The 17,291-nt window shown below is 43.5% G+C and overlaps 2 protein-coding genes across 2 annotated transcripts; both read left to right on the forward strand.

Moving 5' to 3' along the window:
• The first annotated feature begins 1,124 nt into the window (after nucleotides 1-1,124).
• Nucleotides 1,125-4,548, forward strand: mylz3 (myosin, light polypeptide 3, skeletal muscle). Its single transcript, XM_046382756.1, has 6 exons — nucleotides 1,125-1,255; nucleotides 1,753-1,780; nucleotides 3,245-3,388; nucleotides 3,577-3,747; nucleotides 3,852-3,929; nucleotides 4,020-4,548. The coding sequence occupies exons 1-6, from the start codon at nucleotides 1,253-1,255 to the stop codon at nucleotides 4,046-4,048; spliced, it is 453 nt and encodes a 150-aa protein (XP_046238712.1). The 5' UTR covers nucleotides 1,125-1,252; the 3' UTR covers nucleotides 4,049-4,548.
• Nucleotides 4,549-6,317: 1,769 nt separating this feature from the next.
• acadl (acyl-CoA dehydrogenase long chain) lies at nucleotides 6,318-9,874 on the forward strand. The gene is made up of 11 exons (XM_046382083.1): nucleotides 6,318-6,501; nucleotides 6,978-7,157; nucleotides 7,396-7,533; nucleotides 7,632-7,796; nucleotides 7,874-7,940; nucleotides 8,017-8,181; nucleotides 8,267-8,368; nucleotides 8,489-8,602; nucleotides 8,726-8,853; nucleotides 8,943-9,029; nucleotides 9,119-9,874. Exons 1-11 carry the CDS (start codon nucleotides 6,428-6,430, stop codon nucleotides 9,210-9,212), a joined length of 1,314 nt encoding a protein of 437 aa, XP_046238039.1. The 5' UTR covers nucleotides 6,318-6,427; the 3' UTR covers nucleotides 9,213-9,874.
• Nucleotides 9,875-17,291: the final 7,417 nt, after the last annotated feature.

A 17,291-nucleotide genomic window follows, 5' to 3' on the forward strand; every position in this document is an offset into this window, starting at 1 on the left:
GATTCATATGTTATATTATATATTATATATCATATATTTTTTTTATGAATTTAGTACTCAGAAAAAATATTGCAAAACTTAATGTGCTTAATGTGAGAATTCATGTGAGTGAACATGAATCTCAGCTGGATAAATCACATTTTGCAGTTTTTACAAATGGTCACTAATAACTGGTTAAGAAATGGTTTTAAGAGAACTTTCAACAGAAAGTAAGCAGGGGCCTTTGTTATTTTTATTTAATCCTGCTCAGTAAATGCACTGTTATGCAACCTTTTCCCAATGTTCTCTTCTATTTGCAATTTGACCCTTTTTAAGATGAAATGTGTGAGAAATGTACTCTAAATGTTATGATCTTGTTTTATGCCTCTGCTGCATTAATAACAGATTCCTTTTTGATGTTGCCGTCAGCACCATGGAGAGCTCTGCTGGAGATGGGAAGGTCAGTGAAGCAGCTCTGTGCTCAGGTCATTTAACATCCACACACTGTGCAACTAAACCTTTACTTCTGCGTCACTTGACCTGTCCTGATCATGTTATACCCTCAGTTTCACTCTTCTGTAATCGCTCCTCTGCAAACAAGGCTGTGCATTATAGCATTCACTTCCACTACAAAAAACAATGTCTTGTCCAGTTTCAGAGTTTTTAGGACGGGTCCAGTGAAAGGTAATGTCCTCAAACCTCATACAGTGAAAACAAGTTGTCCTTTTTTGCCTGAGAGGAATCAGCTTTTCAAACAGTTTTTGCCCTGCTGTTATTTAACCATAAGAGGAGGAGAAGGTGCACCGTTTAAAAATACCACCTTGTAAATGAGCTCTCTGGGCTTCGAGTCCCTCTGAAGTGGACCACTAGGCAGCTGAGTTTTCTGCCTTTTCCATCACTGTACATCAACTGCGTTTCTCCTTCTCGAAAGAGAAAAAACATTCGATGTTGAGTGAGTGAAAGCTTTTATTCTTTGCAGAAATGAGCTTTAAAAGCTTGTGTGACACACAAGAAGCACAGTCTTGACACAGTTATTTCTTCTTCTAAAAATATCCCTGTCCCCTTCTAAAGGCCTACTCCTGCTGCTCTCCTCTCCGTGTGCCCTAAGAAAGTTAAAGATGTTCCGGCCTGTCATCTGATCCACTCCATTAGCATACGTGACATCACAGGCCCGGGATAAATAAGAGGGGGCTTCGACCATGGCTCAGGACCACTCTGTCTTGGGACTCCAGCTTCTCTTCTCCTTTCTTTCCTCCAGCTCCAACTCTCCAAAATGGTGTGTACAAAATTGTGTTTTGGACCTTTTTGGGTGAGGCAGTACCGATGGAGTTACTTTTTTTTTTCCTACCAGACAACATTTGTTTGTGTTGCCGGTTTGGATACCAGCTCAACAAAATAAGCCCAAAGTTGGGACTTTTTGGCGTCACTGATTTCTCACTGAAATCGTGTTAGGGAAGAGAAAATGAAGACCTTTGATACTGCTTTGTAAACTGTGAAAAAAGGCTCATCCACATTTCTGATTAATGTCTCCATAGGCTTATATCTGAATGGAAGGGGAAATCATAATTCATAACCATCCATCATCATGTGTTTAGTGCAGTTTTGGACTGTTGACAGCAATACAGTATTGCTAGGAAATCTTATATAAACTGAATTTTGTTTGTCTTATTTTTTTTTCTAAACTAATTTTTAATTGTTTCTTTGTGTTTTTACGTGTGCATAAATGTACGTTGTCGGTGTATGTGCGTGTTTTTGTGTATTTCTGTGTGACAGACCGAGTTCACAGCGGACCAGATTGAGGGTAAGTGAAGAAAACTACATCTCTTGCAAGTTTTGCGTGTGAAAAAAAATAGGTTGTGAGAATCCTGTTCCATCATCATCATCATCATGCAGGGTGACATTTATCTACACCATTACCAGCAGGAGAGAGCGGGCCTTAAAATTTTTCCTCCCCGAGCTCAGTGTGTCATTTTCGTGACAAGGGATTTCTCAGGCGCACTAAACTCTCAGAGCAGCTCCAGGCTTGGACCTTAAGTCCAAATTAAGTACTAAAAGGTGGAAGTAGGGGATGAAAAAACATCCAGACTGAAGACCACAATAAGACATGCCATTCCACAGGCTTGTCCAGTTGTCGAGAAGGATTTGAGATATGTCTATTCTGAGACCTTGTCTGGCCAACCCACAGTGGGCCTCCAGCAGCAGAAGTGTTATTCACCAGGTCAGGTTTTAAGAAGCAGCCACCTTTTGCTCGGTGCTAAGAGACACTTCCTCGACAAACATTATCCAATGTGTTGCTGAGGCTCTTTCAACACCTTAACTTACAATGTGCCCATTTTCAGTAATGTATTTTGATGGATATTTTCTCTCATCCTTGTGTTATATGTTCATCTCTAATAGCTAAGCTAAAAAGATGTGTCAAAACAATGTGCAAATTTTTTTGTATTTAGTAGCTGCTGATGCTGCTTCTGCACATTCTGGTACACTTATACCACAGGTTTGTTGCCAGTAGAATATATGCCAGGAGTTGATTACGTCGCAGTCAGCATTCTTTATGTTTAACTCGAGTGGGGCCATGGGGCCATGCCTCTATATGGCCTGGCTTACTCTGTCGGGGTGTATCGGCTTGCTCCCGATGTCACCCCTAAATTCCTCCCAAATGCAAGCGGAGGCAGGAATGGAGAGGGGCTGGGAGGGGGTGTGGGGGAGGGATGAGTGGGCTGCTACAGCTGTTCCCACTGCTGCTGTTTTGGATGCCACACAAGAGCATTAATCTGTCAAAAAGGTCACTTTGAGTTGGCCTTCATAGAGATTCATAGAAATAGCTAACCCTTGTTCAGGCCCCAGTCAGTACCTTCCTCCTGTCTGCCTGAGTACAGCTGTTGCTCCCTGTTAGCTCGGAACAATGAAGGGAGTGTGTGGCTTCTACTGTCTTTGATCCTCCAGCACAGAGCGACACCACAGAGCTTCCATAGATGATAAAAGAAAGAACAGAAAACCCAAACAGAGCCTAAAACATCACATTATTAGCACTGATGTCAGCTGTATCAAATGTAAGTTTTTGATGGTAACACCAATGTCCAATAACTTTGACTATAATTTTATCATGTGCTATCTTTTTCCAAAATTCTTCATGCCCCATCAGCCCTTAGATCCCTCGTGTGTGTAGCCACTTGCAAGTGGTGTATTGTTTTTTTTGCTCCTTTGAGTGACTTGTGTCACTGTGTTGTAACTCAAAGTTCTCTCTTGACTCTCTCTTCCTGATCAGACTTCAAGGAGGCTTTTGGTCTCTTTGACAGAGTTGGTGACAACCAGGTGGCCTACAACCAGGTGGCCGACATCATGCGTGCTCTGGGCCAGAACCCCACCAACAAGGACGTTACAAAGATTCTGGGCAACCCTTCTGCCGACGGTGAGACCCTGGTGCATGAATGCAAAGTGCAGACAAAGCTTCAAGACAATCCACCTAAGTTCTGTCTCTCAAGTTGCGAAAACCTCACTTTTAAGTTTGTCAAATTGGCCCAAAACACTGAAAGCAAGCAGTTTAAACAAACAGAAAGACATAACGATGCTCTCAATGTGACTCCATCTTTCCAACAGACATGGCCAACAAGAGGCTCAACTTTGACGCTTTCCTGCCCATGCTGAAGGAGGTCGACGCCCTCCAAAAGGGTACCTATGACGACTATGTTGAGGGTCTGCGCGTCTTCGACAAGGAGGGCAACGGCACAGTCATGGGCGCTGAGCTGCGTATCGTGCTGTCCACCCTGGGTGAGTCTCAAGTCACCTTCCCCAAATATAGAAGCGCACAAATATAGTTTGCTTAGCATGCACAGTATGTGAAATGGAGACATGGATCCTCGTGCCTCCTACAGGAGAGAAGATGTCCGAGCCTGAGATCGATGCCCTCATGGCCGGCCAGGAGGACGAGAACGGCAGTGTGCACTATGAGGGTAAGCTTTGATTTCCCAGCATGCTGTCTCTTTTTTCACCCGTTTCATTTTCACCCAAAGATTTTAACGTAAATGTTTGTCTTTCTCCAGCTTTCGTCAAGCACATCATGTCTGTGTAAGAGGCCAGCAGAAGGAGTGCTGAAGAAACTGTAGTTCACCTACAGACAGCCCAGCGGTGTTCAGGACATCTACACTGTGTTGAAGACCAACCAAGGAAAGACAAGGACTATGTACAAGGGATGTTGAAGCAAACCCATCTTGTTGTTTTATTTTGTTTTCCTTTCCATTTCGTCTCACACCCTCCTCTCTCGGGACGTCGCCGTCATCTCTCCATTGTAGACCCCCCCTCATCACTTGGCCTCTTCTCCACCCGGGGCACGTCTCCACTTGCCGCATGGGGTGAGGAACGGGGGAGAAGGGGTGTCCGCTCATCAAGTGAGGGTAGATCCCTCCCTTCCCACCACCACCTCATTCAGTCACGCCATCACTGACCCAGCAATGCCAAAGGTGCTGGAGAACGGCCGTGGATAGACGGCCAAAAGTTTCCCCGTTTCCCTGAAAAGTTTTATTTATTGTCACTCTGTTCATGTCAGAATAAACTTTTCCAACGTACATCCCATCTTTGTTGGTTCTTGATCTTTTCATTGCTGGCATACAGTTGTGGTAATAATTTAGTGGAGGTGTCAGAGTTAAAGTGAGGCCATGTGAGACAAAACAGCACATTAATCAGAATCAGCTTTATTATCCAAGTATGCGCACACACACAAGCTATATAAAAGGTATCTGCTGTGTGTGTGCACAGTAGATACTGTTTCATGTTATTCATTATTTGTAATTACTACTTCTGTTCACAAAAGTTGCTCAAAGTTAACTTTAAGGTATGACATTTAGTTATCTGGACAGAAATGCATAAAGATATCAAAGGTGGAAGGAAAAGTGCTATCTGTAAGTTTGGTTTGTTATTATGGTAGACGATTTCATCCTGAGCTTATAAGAGCAACAATTGAGACATAAGGCAGCTGCTACCTGAACTCATATGCAGGTGATGGTGCTGCAAATGTATGTTGTAATTTTCACTGTTGACACAGTAGGTTACACAAATGGTTAAATGTAAAGGAGACTGCCATTACTATCACATAATTCCAGTAGCAATAAAAGTTACTGCATAATTTTACAATTTAAGAATAAGAAAACACACGGAGAAGATTGAAGATGTGAATATATGGGGGGTGGGGGGGTCATCATGAGTGTTTCAGATATATCAGATGATTCAGAAAAATGTCTGAGTATTAAACTCTTCAGGTTTCATGCGTCAATTGCTGCAAGAACATGCAAGGGCTAAACTTAAAACATGTTTGGTAAATACACACAAACACACAAAACCCCCTTGTTTTGTTCAGTGAACAACTTGCACACTTTGCTGGTACAGATGTCACTGAACACAAACAAACACATCTGTAGTAATGTTACTATCTGTGCAGCCCTGGGTTGAAAATCAGATTGTAGACTGATAAGAAATGAAATTAACTGAAAGATAAGAAAGACAGCCCTCTTGTGGTGTAATTAGGAAGTGGTCAGACTTCAATACAACACATTTGATCGGGGGTGAGGGTAGTGTATCTATTTTTTCCTTTTTTATTCTGTTTTCATTCCATCTACCTTTTATTTTATCTTGATAAAATACAAATTAAATTCTGCACGAACAAATATATTATTATTATTAATTGATTAAGTGTCATGCCTTTTATTTATCTCAGAAAACACAGAGAGATTTTTGTTAAATATAGATACACGTTAATGCTATTTATAAATGCTAATTACCTAACCTATTCATTTATTTATTTTGTTTCTGTTGAAAGGATGCAGTACTTATAATATTACTCAAATAGTACACGTATTTTCTGCAACAGCTTCACTCAAACCAGGAGGTGTCAGAGTTGAGACAGAAAACCTCTCCGTTTGTTAGGAGATGAAATCCGTGCGCTGAGAGAGAAAAGAAGAAAGTGCTCTCAGTCAGCGCCGTTGCTCGCCACTTGGGTGCCCTAAGCACAACTTCTTTGTGGTGCCATACTAGTACCTACCCTATTGTGATGATTTTTTTTTTTACGAGCCTGATTTTTTGGTGCCCCCGCTGGCACTTGGTGCCCTGCGCGCTGTGCGTAATGTGCGTGCGCGGAGCAATGGCGCTGCTCTCAGTTTCCCATAGTTTTCCACTATGAAAACTGGGATATACGATAAACATTGAACCCGAAACAACTTCTTTCAAAGTCACGTTTCAGGTTTGGGCTGATTGAGCTGAATTAGCCTCCACACGTTTGAAAAGGTAGTGGCGATACACAGAACCTTTACTTCACTCCGCGCAGCATCGGGCCAAAATACGGGCTGCACGCGGAGGAGGAGCCAGTGTTTGAGGACCGGGTCACTGGTTTCACTTAGACTGTCTCTGTGTTTGTAGCTCGTTCCTTTTGGGTGGAGTTGGAGTTTGTTGTCTTCAAAAAATGATTAGAACTTGTCTTTTAGGGCTCAGAAATGTCTCCAGGCGAGGACATGTGCTCTCTACCGCTTCTGCAAGGTGAAATGTAGCTGCAAAAAATTTGATACGTTGCATATTTTCGGGTAATACGCCGTTTAAATTGAATTAATTAGTTTAATTTCAATTGTCGCTAGAAATGGGTCAGCATGCAGGATTCGTACACGTGAAATATTTACAGGTTACAGGTTACAGGTTAGGTCATCATTTGTGTGTGTGCGTGCCCGTCTGCATAACCTTTGACACACTTCAGTCACGTGTTATCTGAGCTGGAGTTTGAACGTGGAAATACAATCAGATAGAAATGGATTCGACTCATGTAAACAACAACAAAAATAAAAGCATGTTTGTTTTGCCGATTTAGTAAAAGTATTCAATCACAGTCAGATTAATGACACAATTAATTAATTATAGTTAATGACATTAAAACCATTAGTTTCAGCTCAACTGTCATGTCATTTCCCCTAATCCCCTGCAGGGTTATCATAGTCCTGTTTAATTTCTGTAATTTTTCCCAGGCTACAACACAGTGATTCCCAGCAGCTTGGGCAGCCTGTCTCCTCAGCCCGTCCAGAGACCTCCAGCGCCAAGACCCTGATGGACATTGGGACCCGGCGGATCTTCAACGAGGACCATGATATCTTCAGACAAAGTGTTCGACGCTTTTATCAGGAAGAAGTGGTTCCGCATCATAAGGAGTAGGTGGAATCGTGGCATGAGGCCGGCGGTCAGCCTCGGTGTGAAGTCCATGCTGCAAAACCAACCAGACACGCCATGCAAAACACACACAAAGAGATCTTAAACAACCACTAGGAGACATTAAATGACCACAAAGACACTCAAAGCAACCACAGATTTGCAAAATAACCACCAAGAGGAACAAAATCAATTGCATAACCTTCATTTTTAGTGATTCGCCCTTTTTCCTTGTTCCAGGTGGGAGAAAGCTGGTCAGGTGAGCAGGGAGGTGTGGGAGAAGGCTGGTGAGCAAGGCATCCTGGGAATAATGATACCAGAGAACCATGGTGGCATCGGAGGAGATGTGCTTTCTGCTGCTGTCATGTGGGAGGAGCAGTGAGTTGTCCTTAAAATTACGACCACAATTTATTCTTATCTGAGATCAAACACAAGATGCAAGCTTTCTTTTTTTTTATTGAGATTTTGTCTTCCAGGATGTACTCCAACTGCACAGGCCCAGGTTTTGCCTTGCACTCTGATATTGTAATGCCTTACATCAGCAAATATGGCAGCAAAGGCCAGACTGAACGCTTCATTCCCGAGATGACGGCTGGGAGATGCATCGGTGCTATTGCCATGACAGAACCAGGAGCGGGCAGGTCAGGACACCAAAGAGATCTGCATGCTTAGCAATGATGTGGTGTAGCTTTGATAACCCATCTCTTTCACCTTTCAGTGATCTTCAAGGAGTGAAGACGAACGCCAAGAGGGATGGCAGTGACTGGATCCTCAATGGCAATAAGGTATGGAGTCACAAAAGCAGGTTATTTCATTGCATCACTGTGTCAACCTGAAGTTTTTCCCGGCTCATCTCTCCAGGTGTTCATTACAAATGGTTGGATGGCCGACCTGGTGGTGGTGGTGGCTGTGACAAACCCAGAGGCGAAGACGATGGCACACGGCATCAGTCTGTTTCTGGTGGAGAACGGCATGAAAGGCTTCCAGAAAGGACGCAAGTTGGAGAAGATCGGTTTGAAGGCCCAGGTACTGGAGCTTTTGTTTCCATCAGTCTTCCACCATCCTGTTGGAAATCATTGCAAAAGGTCTCACTGTTCTTTTTATTTCAAAGGACACGGCTGAACTGTTTTTTGAGGATGTGCGCCTCCCAGCTGATGCCCTCCTGGGGGAACTCAACAAAGGATTCTACTACCTGATGAATGAACTGCCTCAGGTGAAAGGACGTCCCCACTACCGGTTTCATTAACTTGCAGGATAAGATCAGAGGCCAGAGGGTTCATCGTGGTGTTTTCAGTGAATCTGATGCTAAACGTCTTATTGTTTCTGGGTGTAGGAGCGTCTGGTGATTGCGGGCATGGCCTTAGCAAGCTGCGAGTTCATGTTTGAGGAGACCAGGAACTACGTGTTGCAAAGGAAGGCCTTCGGCAAGACGATTGCTCACCTGCAGGTCCGTGTTAAAGCATTTTTAGTGCTTTGTCTGCTTGGATATCCTCTCATGTTGATGTGTAGCATTTTACCTGCAGGCTCTCCTTCATAGGGTAAATATCATTACATTATATTTTCTTCACAGACTGTGCAGCACAAGCTGGCAGAGCTGAAGACTGAGATCTGTGTGGCCCGAGCCTTCATAGATAACTGTCTTCAGCTGCATGCTGAGAAACGCTTGGACTCTTCCACAGCTTCCATGGCCAAGTACTGGTGAGAATATGTTCTTATAGTCCAGCCTCTAATCTCAAAATCACACCTCGCTGCTGACATTTGCAAGAGTCCTCTGATCTTTTCTCCAGGGCCTCTGACCTCCAGAACCAGGTGGCCACTCGGTGCCTGCAGCTTCACGGAGGCTGGGGCTACATGTGGGAATATCCCATCGCCAGGTAGGAGGGCAGGCTTTTAGAAGCAACGCAAGGTTGTTTGTTTATATTCCAAACTGCCGATCTTGAACTTGTGTCGGTTTTCATTCCAGGGCGTTTGTGGACTCCCGTGTTCAGCCCATCTATGGAGGCACCAATGAGATCATGAAAGAGCTCATCGCCCGCAGCATTGTCAGCCAGAAGTGAGAAATCAGGATGTAGTGGTGCAGCACTTGGGGGATTGTGGTGGTTTGCACGGATGTTATTGATTAAAGTACATTGAACAGTCGTAGAAAATCAGGTACTACTAGTTTGTGCTGTAACTTCAAAGCAAATTGGGGAGGTTAAGTGCCTTGCTCAAGGGCACATCAGCCAGCTAATGAAGGGAGGAGAACTGAATAATCACTTCAAAGACTTGTTCTATGTATTTAGCATGATCCTGAAATTATTTGTGGCTGCTGTAAAATGTAAAATGAAATGAGGCTGGAATGTCCAGGCTGCATTTCGTTTCTCAGTGAAGCTTACTGCAGCACGTTTACAGGGTTGGTGCACAAGGTGACAAATATATGAGAAAGCTTACATGTGCAGTACTGCTAAACACTTTAACAAAATATGAGTGACAAAATAACGATCATATTTTTATGTCTTTCTCTGGCCATTTGCAGCTTGCTGTGGCTTTAGTTGTATATGTTGCAATGAAAAATAATTCCCAGTAAAAAGCACTCAAAATATTTTTGTGAGTGAACGTGTCATTAGCTGCTTGTGTGCGTGTAGTTGAAAAAGAAATGTACTTTTTCAGATCAATGTACGCTCATGAACAACACGTCAACACTTGATGAAATAAATGCGGTGCACACTGTGTTCAACTAGCTAGTGTCATTCACAATGTTGCGTTCTTTTGAATGGCGCCCTGCTTTCAAATTCTATGTTGGTCAGAGCCTCTCACGAGGAGCACAATGCCCTCACAGCAGTGTGTGAATGTTAGATAAATCATCCAAGTTTAGATTTTTCTTCCTTTCTGCTTCTTACTGCTTCACTTTGTCCGTTTTGGGTGAGGACTGGTATGAATGATTGAAAGGGATGAGTCAGAGTTAGTCAGGGTGCATTAAAACTGAAGCAAAACTTGTGCATCAGCATCCACTGTGCATTGTCTCATTTTCATCAATAGGAGGCAGTGAATGCATGCACAAAGCTGGCAGAGAAAAGCCAGACCAACATCCTTCTGCTTGATTCCATTGCAGCACATGAAGCAGGAAAAAAGCAGACTGTTGAATGTGACTGGATGATTTAAAAGCATCTCAGCCTCATCTGTTGTCAGTTAGGGATGACAACTCTTTTGTCACTCATTTTTTGTATGTTCAGGCATCCGTCTTTCTGAGTATAATAGATTAAATGGTCCGGCATACAGAACTAATATTCACCCAGTGCAGTATCATGTAATCTTTGGACCTGGTGCATGTTTTTGTAAGTGTGCAGTATGCCAGTCTGCCCCTCGGGTGCTGAAGCCCCACACTGACGGAAGCCGAGGCAGCTGGCGATATCCTCACCACGCCTCACCTTAGGGGCAGGAGTGCAGCTCCAGCTCTCTGATGCATCTTCTTCCCTCCCTTCTTCTGTTTTACCCCACTCATTCTTTTCCCTGCCCCTCCATCTTTCTCCCCTTGGCATCACATCCGCGTTACCCCCCTCCTCCATCTTTCCTCAGCAACAGCCACACCCGGGTACCTCAGCTCTGCACTAATTTCCGCTGCGGACAGAGTGCTTCCCCCTTTCATCCAAGCAGCCAACTATGGCCATGATGCAGCAGTCCTCTATCAATGATTCGACATTTTCACTTTGCAGCTGCGGGATGTTCTGTATAGCATCATGTTGGTGCACAGTTGTATTGTGTTTGCACTCGTTTACTGCACATTTGCACTCCAGGGATGTTGCACAAATTTTCGTACATCATCACAGGGAGGATTTGCCTCTCATGCACATTGCAGGCACATAATCCTGTTGCGCTTCCACGACTGCACTTACGGTATCTTAATTTACGATGGGCGGGATCACAGGGCCCCGTACCGCTGTCATTGTCACTCCGGCTTTCCTCACACACAAGGGTATTAGTGCCGCTCAGCAGCCTAAACCTCCAGGTAAGAGCTGAAGCTCTTTGTGTATATTTACCCGGGATGTGGGGCTTTATGATTGATCAGCATGAATATGGATTTTCAGCTATTTTAATGCCACACCGGCCACTTTCAAGTTTCTAGACAAAAATCTAAGTGTGTGTTAATGTTGGCATCTCTGTCCTCTAATCCTCAGATGTTCTGTGCGAGCGCTCATGGTGTGATGTGCAGTTATATCAAGATTTAGAGATACGAGATCATTTAAGAAAACGCCAGCGATGAGTTTGTCGCTTTTTAGGGAAGATTTTGGATGAACATTCTTTATGTCCGTGGAAGTAAATGTGATAGATGGTGTTATATTTGTGGTATTTGTTGCCGTCTTGCTGCGTCCCCGGTGCGCCCCTCTCCTGCTGCAGCAGCAGCCTGCGCCTTTTGTTCTGGTCCACGCCTGTATGGTGCTGAAACCGGCGCTGCTGCCGGCTGTTCACTGCAGCACAGGGGAGCCGACTAACCTTGAAGAAAAGAACACGTAGACTGTTTGAACCTGAGTCATCTGAGTGCCTGTATATTGGCTCATGTGTTGCCCATGGCCATGGCTTGTGGATATGGGAGTAGCCCAGTTTGTAAATGGCATCTGGTCTACCACAGCCCGTTGCCTTTGCAGTCATTTCCCAACTTGCATCAGCAAAAGGTAGCATTGCTTGACTTTGATGTACATGTTATTACATTAAATTCACTTAAATTGACCGTAATAATTCTGTTAATGGAAGCCCTGCACTGATGGGTTCAGCCATAGATAAAAATCTAGAAATGTCCAGACTGCCATTAAAAACCTGCCTCCTTTCAGTGTCTCCTCAGCCTTCAGATGCAGAGGAGAGGCAGGAACCATAGATTTCCCATGTCTGGATGTGAAAACATTCCTTTATGAAAAGGAATTAATGTTCGCATGAAACTGCCCTCCAGTTTTGTATTAGCACATTCCAGCTGCTGCCTCGTAAGACCCCAGAGGTATGGACATGATATATAATGAAAACCAGAGCTAGATAATATGCCGATGATGCTGGATTTGGAGTGGAATCTCAGCCATCGTGCAGGCTTTCTAAATCCTCGTCCATGGGGCTACACTTGGTTCATGATGGGGTCGGGTTTGAATAAGACCAAGTGAGATTTAAGTGTTGCAGTGCTAGGAGAGCCCTCTTGGAGGCAGGTATGTTTGCAGCTCATGCCCATACTCACTGAGCTTTTTTCTCGGTTTGAAGTTTAGTAATTCGAGACACTGTTAAAGTAAAGAGTAATATCTCCCATTTGATTAGAGCATTAACTGTGGAGGAATTTGTTTTGCACATATCGACTTTCAGGGTTTTTTAGTGTGCAGTGATGACTCAAGTTTGGCTCCAACAGGCAGTGGCACTTACTGACTTTTGTCTTATGTTTCAATGACTGTTTAAATTAAAAATTATCTGCCAAAAATGTCATTTAAAATGCATGTTATTGCCTTTTTCATTGCAAGCTGTTACGTCACCCTCACATTTTCCCCTGTTTTGTTGACTTGTGTTGATTTGAAACAAATCCTGGAGGTTGGTAGGTGTCAATTAACCTCACAAACAGTGCAAAGAAAGGGCAGGAAGACATACATGTGACAGCACATAGCATGATCAGGAAACATAAATTAATCCCTTGCACCAGCGTCTCTGCCATTTAGACTTGAGTTACGCCTTTCTTGGTTTGGGCAATTGATTTTGACAAAGGGCCCCACAAGTTGAGATGCGTGTTAGGTTTCACCCACTTCTCGTGTAAGGACAAGCCTCTATCGGCCAGATTGGGCTGAGTCTAATCGCTGATGGAGTAATTGAAATGACCTTAATCAGGAAACAACAGGTTGGGTTGGTGTCTGTGAGTTTACTTGCATAAGCTATGAAAAAATCACTTATTTAAATCTCAGATTTAATTGTAGTGCATTCCTTCTGTGTCAGTGTCAATTCTATGTCAATTACAAGTGTGTGTGTGTGTGTGTGTGAGCGAGCCATACATTGAGCTACTTTTTGGTTTTCCAACCACCAGGAAACCCAATCCACCTCCCTGCACCATGTGGGAATGTTAAGTATATTTCCCAACATCAGTTCTGGTTTAGGTGCACCATCAAAGTACCGAAACCACACAGCCACTCTCCATTGAAATTAAGGTATGCCAGTTTGGCTGCTGCTTGTTCTCTGGAAGGAACTGTATTGGAACAATGTCTGAGGTAAAGATCAGTTTCTGGGTTTGTTTGTGGATTGATGTGAAACTGATTTGACTCAGTTTTGCTCTTTCATGAAGAACTCTGCAGTCTGGTACCATGCTCACAGGTGTTTGAGGAATCAGGATGCATCTTTGTCCCCTGCTGCTCGTCCTGTCTGAGGCCTTTTGCTCTACAGGTGTCTAATGGGAGCTGGCAGAACTGTGCTTTAGTACGTGATTAAGTCGGGACCGTGAGAGGAACCTAATCTAATTCACGTACGTCAGAGGAACCATTTGGCCCACTGACCTGCACGTGGGGAAGACCCACACATGCACACTTTCTGAAACACGCTTCTTAGCATGTTTGAGTGCCAGCCTCACCAGATGTTTCATGCTGATGAACCAACTCCTAATGTTTGGATAATGGTAATGCATTTTTTTTTAACCAATTCTCTCCAAGTTCAGTTAAAATCTGCACTGTGTTTGGATAGAAACCTGCTAATTTCTTGCTCACTCTTTGAAAAAATATGACTCTTAAAGGGACTGGGATTGTACATGGAGAAAGCAAACCAACATGCTGTAACAGCAGAGGACAGATGGACATTTTCTCACCAACCAAAATAGCTTTTGGGTAGCAGCTATAGTGATAAAAATCTTTGAAAAGGGCCTCTCGATTTTTTTATATAGCACCATGTTCAAGGAGCATATGAAATCATACAGGACAGCCTATCGAAGTGTCCGTCCACCTTGCCTGCCCCTGTGCCATCTCCATCTACGGCTGACTAGCAGCCAGTCTTCCAAACAAGCCCTGACAGCCAGTGTCTCATTTCATTCCTCACGGACGATGCCCATCGACAGAGAGGACCTCTGTCGACGGGCATCATTTATGTAGAGCATGAGGAGGCTTTTGTGTTGGGCATTCTTACACTCGGTAACAAACTCTCTCAGATATTGGCACTTAAAATATTTTCTCTCGCTTCCGATCTTGTAAACATGTTAGCTAATCCATGAGGTTGATGTGATAATGGCAGGTTTGTACATGAGAGGCTGGAGAAGACTGGGAGTGAGTAGTTTGTTTCTGAGAGACAGAGAACACAATCTGCCTACCACAACGCTTGTACAAGTTGCTTTGGCTTGAATCCAGCAAAACCAATCCATGTTGATCCCTGTGCCTGAGACTTATTTCCCTCCTCTAGAAAGCTTTTTTTCTTTAGAGAAGCTTGCATGGATAAGTGCCCAACAACACATTCCAAGACAAAACTGTGCTGTACGTTCACACGGAGCTATTACAGGAAGTTTATCCATCTCTGTTTTAGCAGGGTTATGACATATAGTCCAGCTCTAAATTGTGGCTTCACACCCTTAATTGGCGCACAAGAATGCAGACAACTGAGCTGCTGACATATCTGGATAATATTATGGCGTTGTCTGTTGCTATATGTAGCCAGCTGGGTCCTGCATGTGTTAAAATGTTAGCGAGACAGCAAAGGTTGGCTGGATTTTATTGGCTTTTCAGTTCAAGTGTAAAGTAAGGAATGTTAGGGTGCAAATGTATTTTTATGCAGGCAAAAACAAACAAACAAATGTTTTCCAATATAAACACAAAACAACACAAATTATGTTATATTCCACTATTCTAAACAATTATTTTAAAATCAGGCAAAAAAAACCAATAATAATAACAATAATTTGACTCATTTTGTTTCTTTCATACATGATTTCTGCATGAAGGAAAAATGAGGTTCTCTTTTATCCAATTTTCCATCAAAGACAGAACCATTTTAGGTTTTAATTGTAGCCTAAATTATATACTAGAAGCAGCAGCAGCACATACAGCAGTTCCGTCAACGACTGGTCCGGTTTGTCGGACCCTGACCTGGGCCAACAGTGGGGAGAAACCACTAATGAGCCTTAGCTCCTTCTTGAATGGGCCAGGGACCTCCTGTTAGCCTAGCGTAGCGCCTAAGCCATGTAGTGCTGAACCTTTATGATTTCCAGATGTTCAAGCTAAACAGCTCGATTGTTTTCTCCTCGTCCTTTTGCAAACAGCGACTGGCAGCAGTTGTGGGCTAATGTAGCGGCTGAAGGGTACTACAGAAATCAATGAGCCTCATTGTTAAAGTCCATGCATTGTTAGGACATGCAGACTATCAGGTTTCTACATGCTTTTATGAACATTTTTTTCTGCATTTCATCTGAATGTGGGTGTGTTTTTCAGTTGATCTGCTGAGGGAAGGTGGTTGGTTGGCCTGTAGCTTCCTTAACCAAAGGCTTGTGAGTGTCCATCTCTGCTGCATGTGTGCATCTGCCTGACAGGGCCATGTTTTGGATGAATGGAAACCCCCAGTTCATAGGAAGTTCCCAGACAGCAGCTTTGTAAAGGCAGTGTGAGATGCAGAAACAGATGGACAGCATGAATGCATTGATGGTACATCACGTTCCTGCAAGTCTGTTTTTAACTGGACTGCAGGAACAGAGCAGCCGTGTTTGTGTGTGTGTGTGTGTGTGTGTGTGTGTGTGTGTGTGTGTGTGTGTGTGTGTGTGTGCGTGTTGAGGACCTCCTGGCTGGCGTCCACTAAGGGTTTTTACTGTGACTGCCACTGAATGGGTCTATAGAGGGACTTACCAGCAAATCTTACATCCTCTCTTGGACATGTGGGAGCTGGAGGGAGATGAAGGGAGATGAAAGGTGTAATTTACTGCAAATTCACAAATAAAGTCACTGCCATGTTGGCTTTGCAGAGTTGTGTTTACTCACCTTTTTACCCTTGACATGATTTGTTGATTACACACTTACATTGCCAGTCACATGAGAGAATATCAGTTAAGTTTTATCAGTTGGCATGCTCTCTCTGACTGCAGTATTTATTACTTTGTGCTTTTTCATATCACTGTAAATTGAATAGTTTGGGGTTTTGCATTGTTGGATAGACAAAACAAGCAATTGAAGATGACTCCTGACTTTAATTCTTATGGGCTTTTATTACTATTTTATAAACTTTTACTGTTAAATTTTCTCCACACCTATTGGGATGAATTATAATTACACTGGTGACCGTAGAAAACTCGCTCTTGTAGCTCCATCATCAGGTCAGTCTGTTTGCTCAAATGTCTGTCAATTCAAATTTCAAGTTTCACTTTCAAATAAAAAACAGCAGCCCTTTTATTTTGCCAGTCATGTGAGTGAAAAAGGCTTCTTGTATTCTCATACTACACTGTAGTGATTTTCTTGTTCACAAGTGTCCTCCTACTCAGACTGTCTGTGTTGTTTTGAAGCGTTGACTGTGCCTACCGCCCCATTGGGACCAACAAGGGCCCCCCTCACCACAGCAACCCCTGCCATGGAAACCGGCCCCTCAAAGGAATGACCCCTTTGAGTATCAGTGTGTGGACCCTCTGTGTAGCTCGACCTCACTCTGTAGTAAGAGCCTGGAAAACAGCATTCACACATTTTCTGTTCTCTCTTCCTCTGCTCTCATTTTCTTTTCCTTTTCCAAACTGTCTTTTCCTTTAGACTTCCTTTCCCCCACAATCTGCAACGACCCCTGACCCGACTGCTCACTCCATTAGAAAGGAAAGAGACTAGAAACGGGGAGTCGCTCCTTGTTTGTTTGCTCCCATTTGAAATTCATTCCATCTCTATTCGATGCCAACCATTTTCAGCATTTGAGAGACCAGTAATGTTGAGAGTTGATGTACGACAGCATGCATCCCCATGGTGCTGTCTGTAGGCGGGGTGGGAGTCTTCACTGTCTCGGGTCACCTCATTAAATCAAAGAGCGTAAATCTTGGTCGAAAAAGGAGCTGATAGCTTTATTTCAGAGCATCAACAGATGTTTGTGAATGGCCTCTGGGGATGGAAAGTGTTCTCCTTTTAATGCTGACAATGGCTGGTAACAAGCCACGGGTTAAACTTGAGCTTGCAGGCCCATATTTCCATGTGATGTGTTTCTGTTCACCT

This window comes from Scatophagus argus, chromosome 24, assembly GCF_020382885.2.
Source record: "Scatophagus argus isolate fScaArg1 chromosome 24, fScaArg1.pri, whole genome shotgun sequence".
In the NCBI taxonomy this organism is placed as follows: Eukaryota; Metazoa; Chordata; class Actinopteri; family Scatophagidae; genus Scatophagus; species Scatophagus argus.